The 17,121-nt window shown below is 37.0% G+C and overlaps 1 protein-coding gene across 1 annotated transcript in view; it reads right to left on the bottom strand.

Annotated features, from left to right (window-relative positions):
- The window catches only part of bcas3 (BCAS3 microtubule associated cell migration factor), a 273,341-nt gene extending 265,619 nt beyond the window's left edge, over nt 1-7,722 (bottom strand). Inside the window, 3 exon segments of the mRNA XM_042486205.1 lie at nt 3,732-3,786; nt 4,753-4,842; nt 7,644-7,722. Coding sequence (XP_042342139.1) covers nt 3,732-3,786; nt 4,753-4,823 — 126 coding nt within the window. The 5' untranslated portion in view covers nt 4,824-4,842; nt 7,644-7,722.
- Between the last annotated feature and the right edge of the window lie 9,399 nt (nt 7,723-17,121).

The raw sequence follows: 17,121 nt of genomic DNA, 5'->3' as shown, positions 1-17,121 counted from the left end.
TTTGGACATTAGACTCTTCAATCTCATGGCTCACAACTCCTTAACCACACAGCGTAATATCATTTGAATAGAAATATTTAATAGGGCTGCACCCGACTCAGAATCATGTCAGTCGAATCAGATTCAGCTGTTAAACACAAATATTCAACTATTTGTTTTGTCTTTCTTGTAACACTTTCTCTTCTAAGACTAAGGTTATTCTGTACATTGTCCCTGATTAAAATAAACTTAATAAAAATAAAAAATAAAAAAATAAACCCCATGTCTATAATGCATTATAACACATAATGAACATACTTAGAATGTGTTAAAATGCCTCTATAATGCTGTATAATCATAGTCCATATTGTCCATACTACATATTTGCTCTCCAATCACTGTCTTTGAAAAGATCAAAGTGTATTACAATTCTCACAACTGTCATGACACATTATAATTCCTATTAAAATGTATTATAATGTGAGTAAAACTCACTTTAAGTGGTCATTGGGTGCTTTAAGTAAAGTAATGAAATCCCTGTGTTATAGGCAGACGTAATATATTATAAAGTGACTGTAAGTCACTATAAAGTAATCTTTGTTTGCCTTTAAGTAAAGTGACAAAGAATAAGATTGAGTCAAAGCAAGAACAGCACATAATATGCTGTAAAACGTATTGTTTTGAACTAAAACTTGTTTGGAACTAACATACAGTACAAACTTTGTGATTATAAAAAAGTTCAAACAACACTTATTCTCTCAATTTGGAGATAAAACTACAGGTTGACATGGAAGATTGTCTTCTGTATTATTTAACTTCGATTCAGAGGCATGACTTCTCCCCAGCTTGCATTTAAATTGTGTTCTCATATTAATCTAATATCTGTTTATGTGCACAACATGGATATCGCATTTCATAGTTTTTTCATACTCATTTCATATTATGTGCAAAACATGGACAGAAGTAGTGTGGTTTTTGTCTCTTTACACTAAATTCAATGATTAGACTATCAGAACCTGTTTCCGCCAGTTAAAAAAAAAATTGGTGGAAAAATTACTCCTGATTAAAAAAAATTGCATGGTATATCATAATTTTGAGATGGTAAATCTAAAACTGCCATACAAGCAACTGGAATCTCTGGAATTTCCATTCATTGATAGGCAGTGGTGAATTGACAGAAAATATGTACCACATTTTTCATGAGTAGTGCATTCCAGCAAGAAATAGACCGTGAAAATGGTATTTTATTATATTGGTATTATTATTATTATTGGTATTTTATTATTATGACACTAGTTTAAACGTCTCTCACTGTCACAGAGATGAGGAAATACAGACTTCTGTTTTACTCCAATTTCCCTGCTTCCCTTTCAAAACAAAAGCCCTCTGACCACGTCTCTGTGAACAGAATCCCATCAGTTGCTGATAACAAGCATTCTGCTGCAGTCTGGCAGCAGAATATGTCTTTCAGCGCATGTAGATGCTGCAGCCTGTAGCCCCTCAAATCCTTGCTACTTTTTTGCTCTATTTTTCTATTTGTTCTACACCATGGCCCCTTCTGCTGAAGCATGACTTTTCTGTGATAGAGAAACACCTATCAACATCAGGAAAGTTGTGTGGGGCTTAGACTGAATGCAGCAGACTGTGAGAGCATCCCCAGAAACGGCATTTGCCAAGCAGCCAGTCAGACCAGAGTGAAGAAACAAAACTGAAAGTGCCAGACAAAGAAAGGGGGGAAAGCCAGCATCAGGCTGACCTGACTTGGACAGAGAGCTGTTCCTCTACCAAGCCTCCTTCTGGCTAATGTTCGGTCACAGGAGAATAAAGTGGATGAGATATGATTGAGGCTCACTCAGCAACGGGAGATCAAGGACTGCTTCACACACATCTTTGCAGAGACATGGCTAACCCCTAACATCTTGGATCAAGCTGTTGCACTGGTTGGGCAGACCTTGTTGGGAGCTATAAGGACACAAGACTCTGATGCAAATTCAAAAAATGTACTTCAGGAATTAAATGATGCTATTAGCAGCAACATGCCCAAACAATCAGATGGAATCTTCATAGTAGCTGCTGATTTTAATCAACTCAACCTTCAACTCCAAAGATGTAGCAGGATCAAGGATAAATGTAATTTAAGTTTTTTAAGCTTTATCTAAAAAATGACCAATAAATCTACTTTCTACCTTTTATCGCCAATCTAGCATCCTGTAATCAAAAGAGCCATGAGGGGCATTATGGTGGACACACGAGCATCTGCCTCTGTTGTGACATATAATATACGCATTAGCAACAATAACAATGGCATAACATGTCAATCACAATCATTTATCCTCTCTGTTATATGGCAGCTGATCTGGTCCTCTGCTCAGAGGGTAAGGAGCTCCTGAACCTCATTGTTTTCACAGTTTGCAGAAATGTATGGCTGCTGTTCTTTTTCTTTGTATTAGCCACTTTGCTAACAGCTGCTTTTTAAATCTCCCGCGGTGGGTCGAACACATAAACACATCATCAAAACTTCACAATTGTGCCGCCCATGGTCACATCTTTCTGGCTTTATGTTTAACAAAGCCCTCGTTACGGGGCTGTTATTACCTCTGTTCCCAGCTTGAGGCAAGACCATACAGTCCCCTCTTTCTGCAATCAGACGTTTTGTATAGAACAGTGAGGTGGCATACCGGCATGATATTCACACCTTAAACAGGCAGCGTACATGCGGCTAGTGTCACCTCAAAGCCTCACAGAGCAGAGTCTCTCCTCTGTGCTGCTGCAACATGTCCGACACAGTTTCTTCCAAAGATTAGCGTGACAGTCAAGAGCATTCGCTAAGCAGCAAAATCTGGGGACCAAATGCCCCTAGAAGCACACTGCATTGCCCACTGACTAGCAAAACAATTGTTCAACTTGAAGCAATCTCAGTTGACTGAGAAGTCTCCGACAGAGGGATAGTAGGGGGCAAACTTATTATTTAAGTCTTGAGACTATTGATGTTCTTCATCTCCATACTACATACTGACAGAATAGAGTATATAATATATAAATATAAAAAATATATATCAACGTAGGCTACTTAACAGTTTTAGACTGACAGCAAATTATTTGTGCACTGTAAGATGAAGATGGCAAACATCAACTTTGGAATGCAAGTTAAAGTTAACAATAAAGAGGCTAAATGGTTGACAAAATGTTGAATTAGTTTGTTTTTCTTGTTTTGTTTGTTTTCTAATATTTGTCTGAAGCTGTTTCATCACCAGTGTTGTCTTGATATTGGAATTTCTAACTTTGATACAATACCTTGAAAAATATAGATATTTGATACCATTTCTGTTGAAATAGGAAGAAATTAACATTAAGGGCATACAATTAAAACTTTTAAAACTTATATCCTATAATAGCTGTATGTATTATAGGATATAATACATACAGCTGTTACCAGTATATCAATACTGCCGGAAATGAGTCGTGAAACCATTTCACATATTCACAACTGATTATGATTGATCAAACACCACTTACACTACCTTTGTGCATTGTATTATGGGACAACAATGTTCTTCAGCAGCCCACTACAAAGATCAAGGTTTTCAGTAAGAATACTGACTTTAAGTATACTCAAATTTGACACTTTTTAGTAGGAACACAACAACATATTCCAGACAGGCTATACTAAGTCATATTAGTACAGTAAGGGGAACTGGGATACAACTTGTAATAGCTGCTAATATGAGAGAAAAATGACAAAGTAAACTTACCTGGGGGACCACATCCTGCAGGAACGTCACTACACTTTCCATGTAAGACTGCTCCCTGTGATAGCAAAAAGCTCATCTCACTTCTCATGATAATGCATTCATAGACAATACTCCATTTTCTACAAATAAAATATTAGTTTGCAAAACAAAATTCAATGTGATTTGGGGAAACATTCAGGCCCAGTCTCCTCATATAAACATATTTTTGAAAACAGATATCTTCCTCTACGTTGTCAACTCTCTTTCAAACACAGAGTTTTATGTCACTAACACTGAGATTTTTGAAAAGGTGCACATTTTTCAAAACTCCAGTTATAGATTTTAGATCTGTGTGAACATCTTAAATTGAGCTTTAGGGAAACAATGACTCCACATTTTGTCCATGCTCTGTGTAGCTTCACGGGCATGCACCAAAAACAACAATAACATTGATAAACTAAGGTTTGTCTACATTTCTTACGTCCCTCATCTTCCATCCGTTTTAATCACATTTTGGTTTTGCTATACCACCTTGGGCCTTGTACCAGGAAGATGTTAAATAAACAGGTATCCAATAAGTATAAATAAAGACATAAGGAGCTACTATTGTTTGATTTGTTAATGTCACCAAAGAAAAATAAGACCACGCCATAGGCTCAGAATCTTCTTCTCACAGATTTGACTTTCTTGGACACAGTTTTTATCGCCATTTACCAGCCCAGCAAGCATTTGATGTCGCCCTTGCCTTCTAGTGTGGATGGAGATATTTTGTCAAAATAAATGTAGATATATTCTTTTCCATTAAAGGAGGAGAAAATATCCATTTTTCAAAAATATCTGTATACATCTAGATAGGGCCTTATTGGAGTGCAATCTGGAGACTGATTGTAGAAAAGACACTGAATCATCTAAGCATCTAACTCCATCAAGCATGCTGTTCCTTATTCTTGGTGCCCAAGGACACAAACATAAATATCCAGTATACAGACACATATCTACATAGATCCAAAGATACATAAATAAAGCTCATGTCAGTCCTTACGTAGCAGCTTGTGCTCGCACTAGAACCCCTCCAGCACAGCGACTAGGTCTGCGTGGAGAGTCCGTTGCCATTTTGTCTGCTGTTTTCTTCCTGAAAAGGTACAAATAGACATTTTAAGTTGACAGCAGCATATAAATGTGAATATTTTGAGCAGTCAATATGTGGACAATAGACAGCAGTTACTTCACTTGGCTCTTTAAACCTATGATTAAGCCACACTATGAATGTGCAATTTTAACCAGTTTGAAATGTTTTTTTTTTTTTTTTTTTTGTCTAACAAAAAAGATGCTTTACTAAAAGTGTATCTTCACTGTATTGGATTTTTATAAACCTACACTCTTCTGTCTTATTTTGATATTTTCCTTTAATATGTTATCAACAACACTACCCAAAAAATAAAATGAATTCCAAAAACAATAATATCACTATGAGCATGCTTTACATTCCCCTTCCTTATTTCTGTACCATGCAAAAAGAATTTTTTTTCTCATTTATTACAAAAAGCACACCACAAAAATAGACGTACATATACCTTTAAGGTTGGTGGAAGTAATTTTTTTTAACAACATTAAGTTATAACCTTCTTCTCTGACCAATAACTTTTTTGTGTATTATCCCCAGAAATAGATTATTTCGTGCTTTGTATATTATTTGTGCAGTCTTAAATTCCACCAGATCCATGACTTTCAATGCATGGGACTTTGAAACATGTTGTCAATGTGTTACTGATATCCAACATTGTCCATATGGGTTTTTTTTTGTAGTATGCATAATGATTGTAGGATGCTTTTGTAGGTTTTGCCCCGTTCTTCCACAAAGTAATTCTAATTCGAGAATACAAGTGAACAACACAGAGCGTACAATGCTTTATGAATCCAGAGTGTTTCCTGGATTTTAGTCTGTATTAGTTAAACTACATTTGTACACACTACATACAAACAGTCAAAAACTACAATGATTAACACCAAACTCCACTCAAAACATAATTCTTAGGAGTAATCTTCAAATGATGTTAAAATATACCACCAAGCATCATCAGCAGAGTCTTACCTCTCAGTCTGGCCAACAAAATCTACTATCCCTAACGGTATTTTTAGGTGAAGGGAGGTAAACAGTAAGCATGGGTGCAGCGACTGCAGCCATGCAGATGTTGGATCAGGCTTGTGAGGAAAAAGTCAAACCTGATCAGTTAGCCTGCAGTGTTTTCGTTAAAACTACTTATGTTCCAACCTTTAGTTTGTCATGAGCTTTGAGTGTCAAAGGCGAGTGAAATGAGCGTCTTACATCGTGTGGCTGAGGTCAGCCTTGCCCTTTCACATCCTCCAGCTCGTACAGGAGCACCCTGAGATGCCCTGAGGTTAGCTGTGAAACAGAATCCCATCAGCATGTTCAGGATCAGCTCAAAGGTCTACTCCTAACCATTTGACCTGCCTGCACTGCTGCAACACAGTCAGGATTGGGAGGCACCTACATCAAATGATGAAACAAGGGATGCACAATATTGGATATTTTGCTGATCTCTAATATACCGATATATAATAATAAATAACATAATTCACAAGTTCACAAAGAGAAATAATAGAAGGCAATACAACAACAGAGAGCCAAACAGTCCTAGTGAGCATAGGTGAGATGAAACTAGGGTAGAGTTAGCAATTTAAACAAGAGGACAAATAATGCAAGATGCAGGACGAACAACTCATTTGGCTGAAAACTAATAATGATATGTCTCATTTTTTCCCTCCACTTGATTTAAGGGGTAATCAAGTCTTTCCAGTAGTGGAATTATCATCATATTATGCATATTCTTATCATGATGGCCCACCACCAGATAGAGTCATGAAATGCAATGCTCTTCAGTGTATGTAATATTTATTCACTGTGCAGATAAAAATAAAAGAAATACTTCAATTTAGGATTGATGATTTGTACAAGTTCACTTTGTCATTTGAAAAAAGAATCTATATTCCTTCATCATATCTGCAGAAATCAGCATGTTGGCCAATTCTGATATTTCACTTCAAAGCCAATGTCTGCTGAAACTGATAACATGCCGTTAATATTGTGCATCCCTCCTTTCACTGTTCAGGAAAAACTGTTTTACTTTGAGCCTCCCTGGATGTCTGAGCTGCCGACACTGACACTAAAGTCTGCTGACAACATGAACTCAAGCCAGTGGATGATAGATGGATGCAGATTTTGGAAATGGCCCATCAACCAAATCAAAACTTTAAATCAGGGATATGCTGCTGTGCCATCAGAATACAGGAGGAGCTAATATGACCGATTACGATAACTACTCCTTGACCTCAAATATAACTGACCAGCCGAAATCAACCAGTTTTAAAGAAACTTGGTAAAGCAATATTCCCTTGTCATCTGCTACAGAAGAATTTCAGTATTTCCCTTTTTAACTGTGCATATCAGGGCTTAAGTCCACCGCAGGCTATGTGTATGGACTCTGAAGACGTCAATATCGCACTGGTCTGATGCTTACACAACTATGACAACAGCAGACACAGACTTCATGCAGAGACCAGTGTCTGCATGGAGGGACAAACAGATGAGCTTCTCTACTGAACCGCACTGAGAGGCTCGGCTGTCACAGCCTCGGTTAAATGTCCACAACATTGTTCAGCTAGCTTGCAGCAATGGCAACGAGCGAGCCGATACCGCAGCATTTGTGACAACTGTTCACACAATACAGCTACTGGCTAACGCTTAACTTCTACTGGAGACAAGAGCCCGCAGCTAACTCGGCTAGCATTAGCATGAACGTTAACTGAGAACACTTTCCTGTGGTGACAAAACCACAGCTGAAGCCTTGAAGCACGAGCTGCAACTGTCATGTTTCAGTAAGACATTATTTTCAAGCGGTTATAGTTACGAACCTGTGTGTAGAACGATGATTGTGTCCTTGTTTGTGGATGGTGTGGTGGTCTAGGGACTGGTGGCTCTCCACAAAAACGTCAAAACACAAACAGACGGGATTTGCGGAACTGTGTGGTGTAACTGTGAACCAATCAGAACACAGAAACGTTGTCATCGACCCAATCAGCTCATCGGAAGGACGGGGCTAATTGTGAGTCACGTGTCATAAGCATTACAATATAAAACACAATGTAATGATAAAAAAGATTAGACAAAATATTCGGAAATTAAAGAAAATAAAATAAATTAAAAACAAACAAAAACAAAGTACCCGTCTAGTACAGATTTTTTTAAGAGGACGTAAGAGCGTCAATCTAAGGCTTCACTGATTGAAAACCTACAAGTGTTTTCAATGTTAATCAAAGCTGATTATATTACAGTTGCATAAGTCACAAATAAATGAGTGGTCATAAAACAAAAACAGCCAAGACAACAGAAAATGTGTCACTGACCTAAATGTTAGTTATGGACTGCACTGTATATACTATGATTTCAAACTGAAAGAACTTCCCTTAAATAAGTCATCTTTCAGGACAGTGTGGATCACACTGCAGGACTCTGGGAGGATTTCAGCCAGGGTGTACCCTGTGTGGAACAGGTAGGCAAGACTCTGGAAACTGTCACCAAGAAATGGATAGAACTTTGTGCGTGGCTTGAACCTGACCAGCCTGTTAGTGATCATAAGTTAATCCTTTGTTGAATCTTAAGTTGGCTTCACTTGAATTTTGACAACACACTATTCTGTGACGCTTTTGTGTGATTTTTGACAACAGACTGTACTGACATTTTTGTGTGATTTTTGACGACAGACTATTCTTTAACAATTTTGCATGACTTTTGAAGACATATTATACTATGATGTGAAGTTGTTGCGTGATTTTTGACGACATACTATACTATGAAGTTGTTCCATTATTTTTGATGACATACCATACTCTGATATTTCTGCATGATTTTTGACAACATATTTTACCATGACATGTTTTGATGATTTTTGATGCCATACTACACTATGACGTTTTTGCATAATTTTAGACAACATACTATACAATTACATTTTCGTATGATTTTTGAAGACATACAATACTATGATATTTTTTCATGATTTGTGGTGACATACTGTAATATGTCGTTGACGATATGACGTTTTTGTGTGATATTTGACATACATACTACACCATGATGTAATTTGATGACTTTGGCAAAATACTATACTATGATGATTTTGTGTGAGTTTTGACATCATACTATCCTACGCAATTTTTTAATTTTTTTTTTGTCGACATACTATACAGTGACGCTTTTGCGTTGTTTTTGACAACATACTATACAGTGACATTTTTGCGTGTTTTTTTAAGACATACTATACAATGATGTTTTTGCATGGTTTGTGATGACATACTATAGTATGATGTTTTTGATGAATTTTTTACAACATACCTTACTATGACATTTTTGCTTGGTTTTTGACATCATACTGTACTATGATGTTTTTATCTGGTTTTTAATGATATGCTATACTATGACGTTTTTTGTGTGATTTTTGAAGACATGCTATACTGTGACATTTTTGCATGATTTTTGACAACGTACTACATTATGACGTATTTTGATGATTTTTAACTTCAAAATTCACACAAAAACACATTATAATATGTCATCAAAAATCACACAAAAAACGTCATAGTATAGCATGTCATTAAAAACCTCACACAAAAATGTCATGGTATAGTGTGTCGTCAAAAATCATCAAAAACTTGAAGGTATAGTGTGTCGTCAAAAATCCCGCAAGAACCTCATAGAATGCTGTGTTGTCAAAAATCACGCAAAAACAACATAGTATAGTATGCTGTCAAAAAATAACACGAAAATGTCATAGTATAGTATGTCGTCAACAATCATCAAAAAATGTCGTAGTATAATACGTCATTATATTTTAATACGTCAATCATTATGGTATTGTATGTCATCAAAAATCATGCAAAAAGGTCATACCAAGGTAGGTCGTCAAATGTCATAAAAAAAGTCATAATATAGCATGTCATCAAAAATCAAAAAACGTTATAGTACGTTGTCAAAACAAATGTGATAGTATGGTATGCTGTAAAAAAATCAGCAAAAAAGGTCATAGTATGGTATGTCGTCACACATCATGCAAAATAATCATAGTATAGTATTTAGTCAACATTCACGTAAAAATGTCATTGAATAGTTTGTCACCAAATATCATCAAAGACGTCATACTATGGTATGTCGTCAAATATCATCAAAAAACATGATGGTATAGCATATCATCAAAAATCAGGCAAAAATGTCATAGTATAGTATGGCGTCAAAAATCAACAAAAAACATCATAGTATAGTATTGTGACAAAAATCACGCAAAAACGTCATAGTCTAGTATGTCGTCAAAAATCATGCAAAAACATCATACTATGGTACGTTATCAAATATAATCAAAAAATGTTGTAATATAGCATGTCATCAAAAATCACACAAAAATGTTATTGTATGATGTCGGAAATCACACAAAAATGTGATAGTATGGTATGTCATCAAAAATCATACCAAAACCTCATAGTACTGTATGTTTTCAAAAATCACACTTAAACATCAGTCGTTGTCGTCACAAATCATCAAAAAAAACATCACAGTGTAGCATGTTGTCAAAAATCATGCAAAAACATTATCTTTAGTCATAGTAGTAGTAGTAGTCTTCTTTAGATTGACCAGTTATTACTTTCCTTTTTTACTGTCCTTAACTGTCTTATTTGAAAAATTCAATAAACAGATTTGGGAGAAAAAGAAAATCACACAAAAACATCATTGAATTTTATATCATCAAATATCATGCATAAACATCGTACTATGGCAGGTTGTCAAATATCATCAAAAAATGTCATGGTATAGCATGCCATCAAAGATCATGCAAAAACGTCAAAGTACAGTATGTCATCAAAAATCATGCAAAAACTTCATATTATGGTCTTTTGTCAAATGTCAAAAAAAGTCATAATATAGCATGTCATCAATAATCACGCAAAAACACTATAGTATGTTGTCAAAAATCACGCAAAATCGTTATAGCATAGGTAGGTACGTAGTCAACAACCATGCAAATAGGTCATGATATAGTATTTCATCAAAAACTACGCAAAAACGTCAGTCTTTTATGCTGTCAAAAATCATGCAAAAACGTTATACCATGTTATGTCATCCAATATCATTAAAAAACATCATAGTATAGCATGTCGTCAAAAATCATGCAAAAACATGATAGTATGGTAGGTTGTCAAAAATCATCAAAAAATATCATAGTATAGTATGTGGTCAAGAATCACGCAAAATCGTCATAGAGCGTCAACAACTACTCAACAAGGTAGTAGTAAAGTAAGCCATTAAAAATCAGCAAAAAACATCATAGTAAAGTATATAGTCAAAATCCACACAAAAACATTATACTTAAGTATGTCGCCAAAAATCACGCAATAATGTTATCGAATAGTAATTCATCACAAATAATCAAAAAACGCCATGGTATGGTTTGTTGTAAAAAAAAATCATGCAAAAACCTCATAATATGCTATGTTGTCAAAAAACCACACAACAATGACATAGTATAGTATGACGTCAAAAACCACGCAAAAACATCATAGAAAGGTATGTCGTGAAAAATAATGCAAAAACCTCACAATATAGTTTGTAGTCAAAAATTTTCAAAAAACCTCATAGCGTAGTATGTTGTCAAAAATCATCAAAACACGCCAAAGTATAGCATGTAGTCAACATCCATGCAAAAACGTAGTAGTATAGCATGTCATCAGAATTCACAAAAAATTGTCATAGCAGAGTATGTCGTCAACAACCATGGAAAAAGTTCATGATAAAGTATTTCATCAAAAATCATGCAAAAACCTTATAGTCTAGTATTGCTTCAAAAATCATCAAAAACATCATAGAATAGTATGTCATTAAACATCACAAAAAAACGTCATAGTATAGTATGTCGTTAAAAATCCCACAAAATCGCCATCGCATGGTATGTAGTCAAAATCTTCGGGGTGCCACAAGGTTCTGTGCTTGGACCAATCCATATTACTTTATATATGCTTCCCCTAGCCAACATAATTAAAAAACACTCTTTTCACTGTTGTGCTGATGATACGAAACTATATCTATGTCTATGAAACCAGATGAAACTGATTAGTTATATAGACGTCAATCACGTCTTAAGGACATAAAAGCCTGGATGAACTGTAATGTCTTGATGTTGAATTCAGAACTGAAGTTATTGTTCTTGGCCCCAAACACCTCAGAAACTTCTTTTCTAAGAATGTAATATCTCTAGATGGCATTACCTTGGCCTCTAGCACAACTGTAAGGAACCTTGGAGTTTTATTTGATCAAGATTTATGTTTGCCTTCCATATAAAACAAACCTCTAGGACTGTTTTCTTTCACTTGCATAACATTGTAAAAATTAGACATATCCTATCCCAGACAAATGCTGAAAAATTAGTACATGCATTTGTCACCTCTATGCTGGATTACTGTAACTCCCTATTATTTGGTTGCCCCAATAAATCTCTTAGGTCTCTCAAACTGGTGCAGAATGCTGCTGCATGTGTTCTAACCAGAACCAAGAAAAGGGATCATATTTCTCCTGTTTTAGCTTCTTTGCACTGGCTCCCTGTAAAATCCAGGATTGAGTTTAAAAACCTCCTCCTTACATACAAAGCTCTACATGATCAGGCTCCATCCTATCTGTTGCAGCTCATAGTTCCTTACCAACCCTCAGGATCACTGCACCTTTAAAACGCAGGGTTACTTATGGTTCCCAAAATCTCCAAAAATAGGATGGGAGCCAGAGCCTTCAGCTACCACGTTCCTCTTTTATGGAACCATCTCCCAGTTTCGGTACAGGAGGCAGACACTGTTTCCACTTTTAAGGGTGACTTCCTTCCTCTTTGATAAATAAATGATAAATGATAAATATTAAATAATAATCTTATAATTAGGGCTGGCTCAGGTTGCCTGGACCAGCCCTTGGTTAGGTTGATATAGGTTTTATCTGCCGGGGGACTTGTTAGTCATCACTGCTCTCTGACCTTTATATTTAAGCCATGATATCTGATTAGTGACCACAGTTTCTTTAGTGAGTGCTTATTCTTTTCTGGAGCACAAGTTTCTTGTGTTTAGTTGAAATCCCCGTCCATGTGACGGGGAGGAGGAGGAGGTGGCAGAGCTTTCAGCCTGATCCAGCAGGGGTGGTTTTTAGTCAGTTCAGACCTGCCACCCTGGCTCTGCCTCCTCTTCCTTTCTTCTTTCCTCTTCCTTTCTGGCTTTGCCTCCTCTTTCTTTCTTTCTTTCTTTCTTTCTTTTCTATTGTTGCTCTCTGGCCTGTATACTTAAGTCATAATTGCTTCTTAGTGACCCTAGGTTCTTCATTGAACACTTATCCTTTTCTGGAGCACAATTTTCTTGTGTTTTAGTTGAACTGATACACTGAGCTCTTTTTCCTTCTCCTTCTCCCTCCATCTGAAAACGTTCACTACTTTACACTCACTGCATTACGCTAACTCTGTTGCCTCTCCGGAGCATTCCTGCTCCCTCGTCTCCTAGTTTTCCCGGATCCTGGCAGCAATCTTGGCTGTGCCTGATCGTGATGAAAGCTGTGCTAGTGCTGTGATCCTGCCTTTGGTCGTGCTGTGGCTGCACTGATTGTGTACCCCCAGCTCGCCCCCTGTGGCCTTGGTTTTGTCACTGCTGTGGTCCTGCCTAAAGCTACTCCTGTGTTGTGGGTCCTGGTTGCGCCGATGCCGCAATTGTGCTTGACACAACCCTCTACTGCCTTTATTATGAGCAACACCTCCACTATCAATATATGCATGGGACTCTTATCAACACCCACAATATCATCATAGAGTGAATTTAGTAATTTCACACCTGTCGTTAATGTAATATGAAATGCATCTGTTTCCATTATTGCTGAGCATCTCTCCTCCTCTCTCCCTCTCTCTTTCCCTCTCTCTTTCTCTTTGCTTTTTGTCATGATTGTATTTCAACTGTTATTTCTATTGCTTGTCTGTCTGTCCTGGAAAAGCGATCTCTCGTCATCCTCTGTCTCTCTTCCTGAGGTGATGTGAGGGTCTAAGGGCAGAGGGATGTGGTACACTGTAAAGCCCTCTGAGGCAAACCGGGTTTTGTGAAAATGGGCTTTATAAATAAAATTGACTTGACTTGACTATAGTTTGTTGTCAAAAATCATGAAAATATGTCATAGTATAGGATCTCGTCAAAAATCATGCGAAAATGTAATAGTATAGTATGTCACAAAATATCATCAAAAAACGTCATAGTATATAGTATGTCATGTAAAAACAGGCAAAAGCGTTATAGTATGGTATGTCATCAAAAATGATGCAAAAACACATAAAACATAGTATACTATGTGCTCAAAAATCATGCTTAAACATCATGGTATAGTATGTCATCAAAAATCGCATAAAATCATCATGGAATAGTATGTCGTCAACAACTACGCAACAAAGTATAGTACAGTAAGTCGTCAAACATCATCAGAAAAAAACATCATAGTAAAGTATGTTGTCACCATCCACGCAAAAACATTATAGTAACGTATGATGTCAAAAATCATGCAAAAATGTCATTATATAGTTACTCATCAAAACTAATTAAAAAACATAGTATCATCAACAAATGTCGTAGTATAATATGATAACATTCTATTATAATATGTTGTCGAAAAACATACAAAAACATCATAGCATGGTATGACGTCAAAAATCATCAGCAAACGTCGTATTATAGTATATTGTTTTTTTTATGCATTCTTCCAGTGCATCAGAATGACACGCCTTGCTAGCAATGTGAGAAATGCTGGTGAATGTTGGCAGATATAATGGATGAAAGAGAGTCGAAAACAGATTTCCTAAATGAAGACAGGGCAAGACATGTCCAAAACATGGATATGGATTAGCCGTACCTAGATGACATTTATCACTATTTGGATTGGTGCCGGGAACTACTTTACACTGCAAAACCCTGTGACGCGCACACATGGATGATGTGTGGATCCTTTTTAAAATTGACTGCCAAACCTCAGTGTCTATCTCTATATTTAGATCACTGGACCAAGTACTATGTAGACTGTCAGAGTCCGAGGGTAGGCTCGTGAGAAAAATGTTGTACAACTTGGAAATGGTACCTTTGAGTTTGGGATTAATATTAAATATACCATCAACAGAGGGAGAAGAAGGTATAGCAGGGAAACCAGGGAAAGGTTTACGAGTAAAATCTTAAGACATGAATTAACTGATCAAAAGATGCAAAGGTGTACAGATGCCCTACAGAGACAATCCCATGCTCTTCCCATGTTGCAAAAGCTCCATCAGTAATAGAAGGAGGAAACAGAGGATTAGAATGTACAGGGGATAGGAGGGGTGTTGCCTGGAAACCAAAGTGACATTTGAGTTGACACCAGATCTTGAGACAGTTTTGGACTCTAATATTGCTGGAGTGTTTTGATGATTCTAGTGTCAGGGGGAGACACAAAAGGGACACAAGGGAGGAAGAACTGCATGACACCTCTTCAATCGGCAGCCACGATGGGGGCTGATTTACTGTGCCACGCCAGTACAGTATAGTTAAATATTTGCAGCCCAATAATAAAATAAAAGCTTAGGTAAGGCTAACCCACCCAACTCTTTGTTTTTTTCTAAAATTGTTTTGCGAGTTCTGGGAACTCTTCCTTTCCATATAAACTGAGAGACAGAGCTATCGAGGGATGTGAAAATTTTTTTGGGGGATGAGGACAGGAATACATTGAAAGAGGTAAAGGAGTTCGGGAAAAACGTTCATTTTTATAAAGTTAAACCCACCAGCGAGAGAAAGAGGTATGAGAGACAATAGAAGCGATAGAAGTCCTGAGTTAGTCGGCCAAGCAAGGAAGAAAAATTGTATTTAAACAGATCTGAATAGTTCCTGGTTACACATATGCGCAGATACTTAAAACTATCCCAAGATGTCTTAAAAGGTAATTTTGAGAGGGGGCAGGTTGTGGCTGTAGCATTAACCGGCATGAGCACACTTTTATCAAAATTGAATTTATATCCAGAAATTTGCCCAAATTCATTCAACAGAGCTAGCACTGGAGTAATACAACCGTCTGGGTCAGAGGTGAACAGCAAATGGTCATTAGCATACAGGGCCAATTTATGTTCAATTTATGTTCAAAGCCCATTTATGTAAAAAAGCCCAATATCTGACTGGACCTGCAGGCCACTGCTAATGGTTCGATGGCAATGGCAAAAAGCAGTGGAGACAGTGGACAACCCTGCCGTGTTCCACGTTTGAGAGGAAAATAGTTGTAATAATAATTGTTTGTATGGACGCAAGCTAGGAGAGAAAAGCACAAGAGCTTAATCCATGAATTAAATTTGTTACCAAATCGAAATTGCTTTAATGTGAAAAAAAGTAGGGCCACTCCATGTGGTCAAATGCCTTCTGGGGATCCATTGAAATAACCAATTCAGGGGAGTCAGAAGATGTGGGTGAATATATCTAAAAAGTCTAATGTTGTGAAAAGAGTGTCTGTCCTTAACAAACCCTGTTTGGTCTGTGGAAATAAAAGTTGGCAGGACAGACTCCAAATGCCATGCGAGCATCTTAGCAAATAGCTTGACATCCACACAAAGCAAAGAAATAGGACAATAGTTACTACAAAAAAGGGGATCTTTTTCCTTTTATGATATAAGAGAGATTATAGCCTGACGTAACGTAGGGGGGAGTATGCCAAGATGCAACGATTCGTTAAACATGTTAAGCAACAATGGTGATAGTTTCACAGCCAATGTTTTCCAAAATTCAACAGGGAAACCATCAGGACCCGGACATTTCACATTCTGCATCAACAATAAAGCTTAATTTCACCAACTGTGAAGGGTTCATCCAACCTAGAGGAAGTTTCAGGATTAATAGAGGGGATATTTAGGGACCTAAAAAAATGTTCATATTGTGTCTCATCAGATGGGCTCTCAGAAGCATACAACAAGCTATAAAAATCCCTAAATTGGTCATTGATTGTTTGAGGATCAATAGTTATTCCGTCATTTTCTGTAACCGCTTGTCCTCGTAAGGGTCGCGGGGGGGCTGGAGCCAATCCCAGCTGTCATCGGGCGGAAGGCGGGGTACACCCTGGACAGGTCGCCAGACTATCGCAGGGCCGACACATACAGACAGACAACCGTACACGCTCACAGTCACTAATAGTTATTCCATATGTGATATTCATTTGTGTTATATGTTGTGATGAAGAGGACTGTCTGTTTATCTCCAAACTCCTAATATTCATGTTGTGTTTTTAAAAGTGATTGAAAGCTAGGATGTCAAATTCAGCCTTTTTTGTGAGTAATTCTTT

Source organism: Plectropomus leopardus, chromosome 5 (assembly GCF_008729295.1).
Source record: "Plectropomus leopardus isolate mb chromosome 5, YSFRI_Pleo_2.0, whole genome shotgun sequence".
Taxonomy (NCBI): Eukaryota; Metazoa; Chordata; class Actinopteri; order Perciformes; family Serranidae; genus Plectropomus; species Plectropomus leopardus.
Note: the sequence above shows the minus strand (reverse complement) of the source record. Positions and strands in the feature narration are given on the sequence as shown.